This window comes from Echinops telfairi, unplaced genomic scaffold, assembly GCF_000313985.2.
Source record: "Echinops telfairi isolate 266 unplaced genomic scaffold, ASM31398v2 ScPeMD7_7457;HRSCAF=8495, whole genome shotgun sequence".
In the NCBI taxonomy this organism is placed as follows: domain Eukaryota; kingdom Metazoa; phylum Chordata; class Mammalia; order Afrosoricida; family Tenrecidae; genus Echinops; species Echinops telfairi.
This window is the reverse complement of record NW_022111357.1, coordinates 44,205,496-44,218,352: the sequence shown is the minus strand read 5'-3', so window position 1 is coordinate 44,218,352 and position 12,857 is coordinate 44,205,496. Positions and strand designations below refer to the sequence as shown.

Genomic DNA, 12,857 nt, shown 5'->3' with positions numbered 1-12,857 from the left:
GGTGACCGGTGACCGTTTATTCCTGCGGCACACCATGGTGCTTTCCGTCTTCCTCACCGACACCGTCCCCTTTTCCTCCAGACTTCCTCCTTTAGCTCCCGTGCAGGTGAGACCATGGGAAACGCTACCGTCTGGGCCAGGCACCTCTGTCCTCTGAGTGACGCCTTTGCTCATTAATTGAAAGAGGTCAGCAGTTCGAATCTATGAGCCACTCTTCCGGAAAAAGAGGAGACTGTCTGCTCTAGGAAAGATGTATAGCCTTGGAAACCCACAGGAACGGTTTCCACCCTGCCCTGAAGAGTCCATGTGAGTTGGCACCGACTCAATGGCAGTGGATCCCGCTTGGGTTTGGGTTTGAGTTCTTGTAGCTCTCTCAGTGAGTGAGCAGAAATCCTGGGTTTATATGTGAATTTCTCATCTTGGCCTCACATGCTAAGACCAGGGTGCTGTCGAAGCTGAGTCTGCCTGGGAGGTCTTCTCTTCAGGGTCAGGGATCTTCTCTTTAAGCCGAGAGACTGGGCGGTGCTGTTTAGAGTGGTGTCAAAAGGCGAGTTTACAAGGATTGGTGATAGTGTGTATTCTTTTATCACGGCTGACTTAAAGGCTGTTTAGCACGGGTTCATTATCTTGTACTGGGATAACAGAAATCCTCCAAATGGATAGCCTTAAAGAAATGTGCTCCCTCGCAGTCTAAGAGCCTGAACGTCTGGATTCTGAGTGCCGGCTCCATGGGAAGAAGGCTTCCTCTCACTGTGTGTTGGCTCTGGAGGAAAGTTCTGTCTCCTTCCCATGTCTAAGAGCCCAGCAGTCCTGGGTGATCTTCATGTGCCTTGGCACCCGTCTTCTCTGGGTCTAGGAGGTTCTCAGCTCAGGGGCCCTCGGTACAAAAGAGGTCCACACCCAGCCCTTCTTTCTCTCTGTGGCCGCCGGGTCCCTCCTTGTCTGCGCCCTGTTCTTCCCTGTATCTCTTGTGAGATTAAAAGACGATTGTGTTAGTCTGGTCTGGGTCGACTAGAGAAACAAATCCATAGAGGCTCTTACATGTATAAGAAAGAGTGCAAATGAGCTTTAAAAACAAAATGTTTGTTGGTGGCCTGAGCTGGGATACCAGCAAAGAGGATCTGAAAGACTATTTTGCCAAATTTGGAGAGGTCGTTGACTGTACCATAGAAATGGATCCTAACGCGTGGAGCAGGGACTAGACCAAAGGAGCACCGGCTGGAGCGGCGGATTGTCGGCCCCAAAGAGGCCATGGCCGTGAGGAGGACCCGGTGAAGAAAATCTTCGTTGGCGGGTCTGAATCCTGAGGCCACCGAGGAGAAGATCGGGGGATCCTCTGACGGATTTGGGGAGATGGAGGCCGTGGCACTTCCCATGGATCCAAAGTCCAACAAGAGGTGAGGCTTTGTTTCGCACTGTCAGTGGAAGCAAGTGTGAAACCAAGGTGGCCCAGCCCAAAGGTTGAACAGCAGCAGCAATATGGCTCTGGGGGCCGTGGAAACCGCCACCAAGGGACCCAAGGCAGTGGTGGTGGTGGTGGAAGTAGAGGTCAGGGTCAGAGTTGGGATCAGGGCTATGGGCCCAGCTAGGGCGGCTGGTTGTGCCTGGCTTCTTTCACCCAGCATGAAGTCCAGCTTCCTCCACGTTACAGCGGCTGTGCTGTGGATGCTTCATTCCACGCTACGGCAGAATAGCCTTCCATTGGACACTGTCCCTCCTCTCTCCTGTGGAGGAACACACGGGCTGTTTCCACCTGTGGGCTGCCGTGAACAGGTGGGTGCATGTGTTTGTTTCAACACCTGGTTTCCATTCTCGGGGCAGGTTCCTGGAGGAACCACGGGGTCACGTGGCGAGTCTGGTTCGACCTTCTGAGGAATGACCAAACTGTCTTCACCGAGAGTGCAGTCTCAACCTTCTCCCCAGCAGCAGGCAGAGGGTCCGATCCCTACTCTCTGCATCATCTCGGCACCAGTTCTTTTCTTTGTAAAAAAAAAAAAAAGAAAAGCTGTCTTATTAGAGGAAGAAGGGACAGCCAGGAACGTGTGTGAACGATTGAGGGGATCGATTCTCATGGAAACGGTTGACTCCAGAGTTGATGATCTGAAAGATAACCACCCACATAATTTACAATTAAAAAAAATTTTTTTTGAAAGCTCTTTTTAGTGTGGTCCTCCGTGAAGGTGTCGTTCGGGACCTGACTGCTTTCAAGTTGATGAAATCAAGACCACTGAGCAGCAGGGACCTGGATCTGCTCTGGGAAAGGCCTGGACCTCCCTCCGGAAGGTGGCCCACCCCAAGCCAAGCTGGTGCCAGCAGCCTTTGTACTTTGGCCTGATTGCCCATGGGCTGGGCGGGGCAGGGACTGGCCACTAGTCTGGGGCGCAGGAAGGGGTGGGTGGTTGCCCTAGCCTGCAGTAGGTAGCCTCTAGCTTGACCCTGGTGGGCTCCGGAGTCTTGGGCAGGGTCAGGAACAGAGAAGACCCTCCATCTAAGGGTTGGATCAGTCCCAGTTAGTTCTACTCCACCACAAGTGACTGTGGAGGACGGGAGGAGGTGAGGGGGTGCAGGTCCGGCTCTGTGTTGTGCATGTCTGTATGTGTCTGACTCCTTCTAGTATGTTCTCATTCACACCTTCACCAGTGGGAGGGGCCCTTCCCATCCCACCCTATCCAACCCCCGCCCTCTGCCCCCACCCCCCCCAGCTGGCTGCCACCTGGAGAGGAGCAAGCCTAGGAGAGGGCTGGCACCCACGATGGGGCTGGAGACTGGAAGGGGGTGGGCACTGAGGGGAGCTGGGAGAGTGAGGGGATTAGTCAAGGCCTCTCTGGGGAGGGGGGAGGGGAGACAGTGGGGGTACAGTCAGGGACCACGGCCAGGATCGGCTCCCCATAGACAGCCACAGCTCCAGAAGGGGGCTCTAGCTGCCCTGGGACCCCATCACGGACCCTCAGCCGGACAGGCAGGTTCCCCTGTGCCGCTCCCGCACCCACCCCAGCATTTGCTCCCTGCACACAGATGGTGGCCACAGAGGCCTCTGGTCCAAGTGATCCCACGACCAGCCCAGCCTTCCTACAGGTTTGCCCTTTATGCTGCCCCAGGCTGCAGACGAATCAACGGGAGTCAGATGGGGCGGGGGGAGAAGGGGAGAGGGGGAAGAGTGTCCTCCCCCCGCAAAAGCAGGGCTTTCTTGGTGCCTGACTGCTGAGGCTGGGGAGAGGCCAGAGGCCACAGAGTGTGACCGTGGGCGCCACGGACCCGGCCTCCTCAGCCTCCTGAGTAAACAGTGCGGGCGTCGGCCACCAAACCTCAAAGGCGGGCTGGCGGGACAGGAGCCCAGGGCGGGCACGAAGCCAGCCCCCCCCCCCATGGAGCCTTGGGGGCCACAGCGCAGCCAGCAGGCAGGGCCCCTCCCCGCCAGCCTGCTGACCCAAGCCTGACCCAGCCTGGTGACCCGAGGAGGAAACCCAAGCCCCAGCCCCTCCCTCCCATGGCGTCAGAGGGTCTCCGCCTGCTAGCCACCCCCACTGGGCCCTGTATCCCTGCCTCAGCATCCAGCCAGACACCCTGAGCGCAGAGCCAGGCTCCTGCTGGCCCACTGAGCCCCGGCCCCCTCACAGGAGGGCTTGCCAGCCACGCAGCCCCCAAGCCAACGACCTTGGTGTGTCCTGCTGCGGAGGTGTATGCCCTGCTCCCCCCACTGCTAGGGACAGACTTGGAGATAGGACCCCCATGGCTGAGCCCACATCAAGGGGGGCCATGGGGACCAGGGAGGCCGCTGAGGCTCCAGAAGGAATTTGGGGCACTGATGGAGGCGCCTCACTTCCAGACCGGAATGATGCTCTGTCCTCTGACAGCGGTCCCCACTTTCTCCTCACCCCACACTCAGGTCCTATGACACCCATCTCCCAATTTCTCTTCGCTCCACCATAGTCTGGCAGTCAGGGCAGCCTCTGGGGGCCCCCCCGGCCAGGCTCCTCCTGCCTCGATGCAGGGGGCAGCAGACCCAGGTGGCACCCCTGCCCCCAGGCTCATGGCTCACACCTCAGCTGTTGCAAAACCAATTTTATCACACCTGCTGCTGCACTTAGCTCCCAGAGGAACCCATGAGTCACTGCCCCAGAGCGGGGCTGCACCCCAAACCTTCCCAGACAAAGGCCTATTGTCCCTGAGTCCTCCTGTGTCAGGCTCACCTGGGTGCACCCCCAGAGACCCAGGCTGACAGGCGGAGGTGGCAGCAGACACCGGCTGTGCTGAGTGAAGGGGGCGCAGGGACAGGCTTCCAGGCCACGCAGTCACCTCCAGGAGCCAGGCAGCAGATACCCCAGGCTGCAGAGATCCCCTAAGCCCCTCATATACCCTGAGCTGCAGCAAATCCCTGGCTGGAAGAGAGAGGTTTTCAGAGACACAGATGCCTGCCCGGGCCCACACACCTGCCCAGCGCAGTGAATTATTTAGTATGTCCCCTTCTAGCTAGTCTTTGCAGGAGTCTCGGTGCCAAAGTGGGTACACATTCTGCTGTTAACTACAAGGTCAGCAGTTCGAAACACCAGCTGCTCCTCTGGTGAACGACAGGGCTTTCTACTCCCATGAAGAGTCACAGCCTCGGAAAGTCACAGGGGCTGTTCTTGCCCGTCCAATAGTCACGGTGAGTCACCATCGACTTGATGACAGTGAGCTGGGTTTTGGTTTGGAGCCAGTTTTTTCAGGAGCCTTGGTGGTCTGGTGGCCTCAGGATGCTAACCGCAAGGTCTGGGGTTGGAACCCACCAGCCCCTCCGAGGGCAAAAGAGAGGACAGTCTCGTAACCCACAGGGGCCGAGCTTCTCCAGGGCCGCCGAGTCAGAATGGACTCATTGGCTGTGAGCGGGCTAGTTTTGGCAGCCCCCACCAAATGACTGGGGGGTTGGGAGCCTTTGCAAATAAGGTGCTGTACCACCCCCGCCCCCCTTCCAGGGGAATCGATAGCTTGTGAAAGATGTAACCCAGTGCCTGGCACCCAAACAAAGTGTGTGGAACTCTAAGAAAGGGATTAGCAGTGTTGCCATCCTGCTAGGTTCAAAAGGAGCCACCCCAGGGGCAGGAGGGGCCTCGTGCCCACCAAGAAAAAGTGCCAGGCGTGGGGGCAGCCTTGAGGTCCAGGGTCCCTGCACGGCCAACCTCCTGGAACCACGAGGCAGAGTGGGAGAGCTGTCACTGGAGGCAGAGGAGACAGTAAGCAGCGGAGTCTGAGAAGCCGAGGTAGCATGAAACCAGGAGACCTCAGGATGCATGGGCTTCCTGGTCCGCAGTGTGAGAAAGCTGAGCTTCGGGCAGGAGACTGCGTGGGGGTGAAAATTGGAGTGCCTCTGGGCACTCATTGGCCAAGCTCAAGAGCTTTTTAACATGTGTCTGAACAAGGCAAAGGCCAAGGGGCCAAGAGACCAGGGGCCAGAGAGAGGCGTGTCTGGGGGCACAGCTGAGAAGAGACGCTTCTGACTAAAAGAACTGTACCCTGAACCATTTCTGATTCTGAATGGTAACCAGTTACTTCCCTGATAAAACCCAAGACTGTGAGTATGATAGAAGCCAGCAGAGAAGTCAGGCTCTGTGGGCGGATCGGCCGGCATCAGAGTTGAGCAGAGGCCGGAGAGAGGAGGCCAGTTTCACCTTCCCTCAGAGGAACCAGCCTGGGGGGTCCCTGATGCTGCCGCAGCCCCTCCCTCGGCTTGTGAAGTTACAGGAGGACCTGATGCCACATGGGGTCTCCCAAAGGGCCCCCCAAGTCAGAGTCGCCCAACACAGCCTGCTGGGCATTCCTTCTAGCTCTGCAGCCATGCGGCCAACATGCAGGCTTGTTGGTTAAGTGGGAAGCAGGACCTGAAGAAGGGGTGGGGTTGTGGCGTAAGCACCCATGTCAGCACCCCACATACTCTCGTGCCAGCTCAGTCTTTGGAGTGCTGCAACGATCACGGGGCCAGTCCCTCCCCCAACACAGGTCAGGGAGTGGGGCTGGGGGTGGGACTGGAGAACCTCTAGGCCTGTGCTTACTGCTGGGGGTGAGGTCAGAAGTCAGGAAGGGCCGCCCTGCTCTGATCACATCCCAAGGTCCACACCTCTCCCAGGTACCCCAGGGCCCATGCTGGGGTGGACAGACCTCTTCGACAACCTCCCCCCACCCCACAGCCCACCTGGCATCCGGAAGGGAGGGCCACAGGGAAGGGAGGGGCCCAGCCAGCAGCATCAGAGCCCACAGCCTGCCCCCACCTCCCCAGGGTTGGCTGGTGCCCCTGGTCAGCGAACATTTCAGCCGCCCCAGCCAGTCTGTCTGCACCCAAACCCAAGGAAGTGCAGAGAGGGTGGGGTGGGGGTCGCTGGCTCTGACCCAACACTAAGGAATGTCCACCAAAGCAGGCCCTAGGGCCAGGGTCTCAGTCCCGGGCCCAGCCTCCCCTGGGCCGTGGCAGGCTAAAGGGGTTGGTCAGCCTGGCTAGACTGCAGCCCTGAGACTGGGGCCAGCCCTGGACGGCAGTGTCCAGCTAGATGGGTGGAGGCTGTGCACTACAACCTACAGCAGATCCACCCTCCAGCCCCGAGCTTGGCAGACAGCAGGGGTCAGATGGTGCTTCTGGGAAGTCAGCCTGGGGTCAGGCGGTGAGGCCAATCCAGGCTCCTTCTGCTCAGGGGCGCGGAGAGGTCAGCATGTCAACCTGAGGCCACCCGGCACCATGCTGGCCACTCTGGCTCTGAACCCAGCCATCCTGAAGCTTGGAGGCTGGGGGCAAGGGATGCTGGGAGCTATAGAGTGGAGGGAGGGGCTTCCCCTTCCCCCAGCAGCAGCAACTTTGGCTTTGCCCAGTGGTCGGGCCCCCTGCTCAGGCTGGATAGGTGTAGGGCAGAGCTGGAAACAGAGCCAGGAGGATGCAGGGGAGCCATCGGGCCTCCCTCTCCATTGGCCCCTGAACTGGATCCTCCAAGCTGACCACTCTCACCACTCTCGCCTGGCCTGGCCCTAGGTCTGCGCCTCCCCAGGCCACGTTCCCCTGAGCAACTGCCCAGACCTACCCCTGTGGTGGGGGTGGGGGTGTCATTGGAGATGAGGCATTCCAGGGGAGCCACAGCAACGTGGTTAAGGACCCCATTAGGAGGGCGGTGAAGGGGGAAGAGGGAGAGGAGGAGATGGGGATGACAGACAGGCTGTGCTGTGCCTGGCCCCCTGCCCATAGGCACTGGGCTGGCCCCACACCTCTCTCCTGCAGCTCCCTGTCTCTCCCTCAGCCCTAGCCGGGGCTCCTGAGCCTCTCCAGGTCCCTGTCCCCCTGGAAACAAGTCATCCCCCTGGAAACAAGAGCCCTGCCCACTTACAGATGGCTGGTTTCAAGGGACCACCAGAGGGGCACCCCCCTACCCCCACCATCTTGGGGGCTGGCCCTAGAGGGTAGGGCAGTCAAGGGCTGGCATCAGGCAAAGAAAGGACCCCTGGGGACCCCAAAGCTTCAAAAAGGGCATCTGCTACCCAGGGTCTATGCCCCCCATTCAATGTCAACTAGCGCACACAACACGCGCGCTAAAAACCATACACACACACACACACAAAACATGCACACACAACACACAGCACACACACTACACACAAAACATAGACGCACACACAAAACATGCACACACAACACTCACACAACGCACACATGCACACAATACACATAAAACACACACACCTAACACACACATACATACGCATTCATAAATACAACCACACACATATATGCACACATACGCACACACACATGACCATATGCATACACAATATATACGTGCACATGCACGCACGTGCACACACACGCACTCACACCTTGGGCTCCTCACTCTGGCACCTCTCCTGCAGCCACCCCCACCCCACCCCACAGGTGCAGACTCCATGTCCCCTCCTGTGGAGGGCATGGCCCCACCCCTCTTATTAATGAGCTGCAAAGGGGACACCAAGCGGAGGCCGGACCCCAAGGCAGGGCTCCCCAGCTGAGGCTGCTCAGGCCCCTCGGTCTACGTCTTGCTCCTGCCTGGCCTGGGAGTCATGATCACGGGGGAAGACGTGATGCCGAATCACAGCGACCCCAGAGAACAAGGTAGAGCAGGCCCTGAGAGTTTCTGAGGCTGACTCGTTCCTGGAGTAGAAAGCCCCGTCTCACTCCCGAGGAGCAGCGGGCGGTTTTGAACTGCTGACCTCGCCATCAGCAGTGCGGCTCATAACCACTGTGCCACCAGACTCCTCATGATCACGGCCAGATGCCCCTTTCAAGCCTCTGGCTCCCCTGTGTGCCCTCCACCTCCCCTTCCTTGAGGACACTGACCCTCGGAGGTCATGTTGACATTCCCATTCAGACCAAGAGATCACCCCCTAGCACCCTGCCCTACACCAGCCAGCTGTGTGGACCGGGACCCGCCCTACCCAGCCTCAATACCCTCATTACCCAGCAGCCACTTGGAGGAGGGCTTTCCTGTGCTCCTAGCAGTTAGGAAGGTGGGGGCCGGCTCCGGCCTGTCTTCCAGCCTCCTCCAGACCCCTCTGGCCTGGCCCCTTAGAGTCCCTGCACCCCTAGTTTGATGGGCCTTGAAAGTGGGCTCTCCAAGCCCTCCTACTGCCCGACTCCCACTCCACTGCCTTTTACCCCAGGAGTCCCCCAGCCCAGTCTGTCTGTCTGGGAGCTCAGGTGCCAACCGGAGATGCTATCTCAGCGGCTGGAAACCCTGGACGTCCCCCTCGGCCAATTTACATTCTTTTGTCTAAATTTGCTGGAGCCAGGGGCTGGGGGAGGGGGCTTTAAACTTGAACTTCAGGCCACCATCCCAGCCCCAAACATGCAGCCTGCTGCCTGCCCTCACAGTGCACCTACATGTGACTCACCTCCCCAGCTACAGACATGGGCCTCCCAAGAGCACCCCCCTCCCGGCGAGCACCCCCCAAACTTGCCACCTGCACCCCAGATATTGGCATGTCATCATACCTGCATCTCAGGGACAGGGGGATCCCACCTCACCCCCGGTCCTGCTGGCCTCTATGCCCAGCAGGGTTACATCAGGCCACCTTTCTGCTGGCCAACCACTGTGGCTTCCAGGGGTCATTGGGGCACCGGGTTCTCAGTGTTAACCCCGCAGACACAGTATGAGCATGGGACAAGGAAGTCCCCAGGGCCCCTAGGCTGTGTGTGCCCCGAGGGTAGAACAATGAGCAAAGAGGACTGAGGATGATGGGGCTCCGTCGCCCACTTTTTATTGTCAGGACCACGGGTAAGGACGGAGGACACCGGGGCAGCGCTCCTCCTCCTGGTGTCACACGCCCAACAGCAGGCCGGAGAAGCTGGAGCTGCCCTGGATGGTGAGGGCAGCGCCGGAGCCGTTGTCCACGAAGACAGAGGCGGACTGCCCAGTCTGAGGATGACCCCCAAGAACGTCATGGATGCCAGGGGCCCCAGAAGCCAGCCACCCCGCCCAAAGAGGGAAGCCTTTGGTGCCTAAGAACATGCCCGATAGCAAAGCCGCCCCTCTCCCTGCCAAGGAGCCACTCTCTGGGGCAGGCTCCAGGGTGGTGTTCGCTGCCCCCCACCCCTGCTGCTCACCTGCAGCTGCAGTAGCCCCTGCACCTGCACCGTCAGGACTCTGCTGTTGCTCTCGAGACCCGAGATGGCCTCCAGGGACCTGGGGGGGGACCCCACATTGGCACAGGTGAGGGCCCAGTGGCCAGCTGGGCCCCAACCCCCCCACCGAGAGGGCTGACCCCACCCCTCCTGGCGCCTGGTCTAGGCGGCCCCACTCACACGTGACGGTGGCACAGGGACTCGATGCAGATGAGGACACGGACCGTGTCCCGAGCCCGTAGCTGGGGCTTGCCCCTCACCTCACTGAGGTCTGCAGAGATGGCAGGGGCTGAAGTGGGCCCTCCAGGGAGGGGTGCAGCCAGGGAAGGGAGGGGAGGGGCCCCAGGGCCCACTGCCTGAGACGCACCCCGGAAGGGGTTGCCAGGGAGGACAGTGGCAGGACAGAACAAGGAGGGCCGTTGTGCCCCACCACGCCTCCCAAAGCAGAGATCTCTCAGGGGGCACTCCCTGTGGTGGGTCCCCAACCCTGGACAGGATCTCCTCTCCCCAACCCGCCTTCCCAATTGGGACTCCTGGGTGGAGCTGCCCCTCCACCCTCCACCCCACCCCTCCCGCTCACCCACGTGCAGGCTGGCAGAGAACTGGAAGATAGCAGACACAGGGGCCGTGAAGCGCCCTGAAGCCAGGCTCAGACCCGAGCCCCGCAGGAAGGCACCCTGGGCTGCAGGCTGTGAGGGGAGGACACCAGCATGGCTCCAGGCCTGGCCTAACCCCTAGCCCTCGGTCCTCAGTCCCCACGCTCCAGGCCTGGCCCTCTCCCCACACCCAGCCTTTTAGCCCCCGAGCCTACCCTTCAGCCCACACCTGGCGCCTGACCCACTCCTTCCTCAGCCCCTCACCCCCAGGCCTGGCCATAGCCCCACACCCAGGCCCTTAACCCTCAATCTCACGGGGAGTAGGAGCTGCCTAACAGGGTGTCTGCCCCTGGTTTTGAGGCCATGAGCCCCTCCAAAGGGAGGTACCTGCCTATAACCCCCCCCTGGGTACTGCTCCTAGTCCTGCTACCAGGACATGGTCTGCATAGGCAGAGCCCCTAAATCTGTTTCGGGCCACCCTCACCTTCCAGGTCTGGTGTCCCACCCCGTACTATCACCCTTGACTGCCCGCAGTCCCCTGGCTTCCCCAGCTTCCTCACTCACTGCCTGGAAGCCCTGTAGCTCCACCAGCGTCTTCTTGTCCACCAACACAGGGCCCCTCAGCTGGCAGTGAAAGGCTTCGGTGACCAGTCGCCTGCCTGGCCCCTCGGGTAGCAGTGGGCCCAGCAACCCCAAAAAGCGGCGCTCTGTGGCCTCTGTGGGGACAAGCACAGGTGGCCAGTGCTGGACAGGACATGGTCAGGGCTCCCCAGGCCTGTGGGGAAGGGACATCAGCAGCCTCACCTTGCAGCATCTCCTGAAACTCCTGAAGAAGGGCTTCCTGGGTGATTTCGGCACCTGGGGGCCCTGGAGGGCCAGGGGGCCCAGGAGGCCCTGGGGGTCCCGAGAGGCCTCGCTAGGAGCAGGCAGAGGAGAAAGTGAGGGCTGGGAATGGGACACTGAACAGGTCACAGAGGGCCTGGGAGGGCCAGGGTTGGGAGGGGGGCACCGGGCAGGACCCACCGACTTCTTGTCCCGGGCACGGCATCGTTTCTTCGAGGCTCCATCATCAGGCCGGCGCACAAAGTTGAGCCATGTCATGTGGGCGTCTGAGAACTCAGGCCCCGAGGTCCCAGGTGGCTGTGCGGGGGTGGAGGGGGGCTAGTACACTGCACCAGCCAAGGGGAGGGCAGCATCGCTGGGTACTTGACAGCCATGGCGAGGTCGGCCTTCCTGACCAGGTGCCTGTGTCCCTGAACCTGTCCCTACTGCCTGTCAGATGGCCCCCAGTCCTGGCCTGGCCTGGGCCCTGGCTGAAGGGTTAGGCTGGAGTGGGGTGGGGTGGCGCTCCTACTGGCCCTGTTTCTCAGTGCTCAGGGGAAACTGGGAGCAGGAGGGGCCAGGTGGTGGGGACAGGCAGAGGACAGCCCACTCCCACAGTGGGAATAGCCTGGAAGGGCCAGCCTGGAGCACCAACTTCACATGACCTGGTGCCCCCTCTCAGAGACCTGGAGGGGAAACCACAGCAGGGTGGTGCTGCTCAGGGGCCAAGTAGGACCACGCCCTGGACTCTGATGCCCCCTGAGGCCCTGACCCTCCTCAATGTGATCCTTCTGAGCCTGCCCGTCTGGAAAACGTGGCCTCAGGCTGGAGGGCAGCGTGGGCCGAGAGGCAAGGCAGGCCGCCATGGAGACGCCCTGGGAGGCAGCGCGGGCGGGATCAAAGGCTGCCAGGGCTGGCCGGGACCTGCCAGGTACCCTGGGGCCTGAGCGATTGGGGTCGGTGCCAAGACCCCTCAGGAGACCCTGGCCCAGGGGGCAAGGGCCTAGGGTTATGGCCAACATGGTCTCTTTTCTCAGACAGACCCCAAGCAAGCTACACATGTGATGTCAGAAAGGCAGGGGCTGGGCCACAGCCTGGGTGCTTCCCTTGTGGGTGAGCGGGGCTGGGTCAGCTTGAGGAACCTAGGGAGCAAGGTCCAGACTGCCCGGGGTCTGTCTCTGTGGCACCAGATTCCCCACGGCACAGGCTGCCCGGGGAGCCTCCCTATCCCCACCCACATTCACAATCACAGCTATGGCCACTACACCTTGTTGCAGATGATTCCAGGTATGCCTGGAGCTTCAAAGAGTTCATGCAGCCCTAGTGGGAACCCACCCCCCACCCCCCACCACAGGCTTCCCAGGAGGAGGGTGCTCCCTGCTTGAAGTCCCTCCCCAGTCCAGGGGGCTGCCAAAGGGGTGTTCCTGGGGCCACGTGCACCCAGCCTACCTTGGGAGAGCTGAGCGGCTCCTGGCTGTTGGGGAGGGTGGCGTTGAAGGGCATGGTGTGCTGGTTGGGCTGCCGTGGCCGCTTAGGCTCCCGTCGGGCCCCGACACCCCCAAAGAGCAGAAGCTGCGGCCAGAGGAGGGCCATGACCAAGGCCCACTCCCATGCCCAGCCCCACATGGCCTGCGGCTCCCCACAGAGACAGACGGAATGCGGCTGGTGCTCAGAGCGGCAGTGCTGGGACCTGGAGCAGGGTCCACTCAGGGAAGCAGCGGCTGCAGTACTGGGTGCCCGGCGACCCCTTGCTTGGGTGAAGGCCCGGGGCACCCTTGCATGTCTGCGCAGAGCCGATGTGGGTTTCAAAGGCTCCCGTCCCGAGCCCCCAC

At 60.8% G+C, this 12,857-nt stretch overlaps 1 protein-coding gene and 1 pseudogene across 1 annotated transcript; one reads left to right on the top strand and one right to left on the bottom strand.

Annotated features, from left to right (window-relative positions):
- The first annotated feature begins 1,079 nt into the window (after positions 1-1,079).
- LOC115872763 lies at positions 1,080-1,589 on the top strand (annotated as a pseudogene).
- A 7,623-nt stretch (positions 1,590-9,212) lies between these two features.
- C1QTNF12 (C1q and TNF related 12) lies at positions 9,213-12,857 on the bottom strand. Its single transcript, XM_004705498.4, has 8 exons — positions 12,475-12,857; positions 11,227-11,343; positions 11,008-11,119; positions 10,768-10,919; positions 10,188-10,296; positions 9,788-9,878; positions 9,590-9,668; positions 9,213-9,401 (listed from the first exon to the last, which is right to left on the bottom strand). The coding sequence occupies exons 1-8, from the start codon at positions 12,649-12,651 to the stop codon at positions 9,303-9,305; spliced, it is 936 nt and encodes a 311-aa protein (XP_004705555.3). The 5' UTR covers positions 12,652-12,857; the 3' UTR covers positions 9,213-9,302.

Bases quoted from the DNA above. Each gene is read 5' to 3' on its own strand.
- C1QTNF12 (XM_004705498.4), bottom strand. From the start codon at position 12,651: ATGTGGGGCTGGGCATGGGAGTGGGCCTTGGTCATGGCCCTCCTCTGG. The intron at 11,120-11,226 runs GTGGGTCCTGCC...GCCTGCTCCTAG, and splicing joins GTGCCCGGGACAAGAAGTCG to CGAGGCCTCTCGGGACCCCC. The intron at 9,669-9,787 runs GTGAGTGGGGCC...GTCCCCCCCCAG, and splicing joins TCCCTGTGCCACCGTCACGT to GTCCCTGGAGGCCATCTCGG.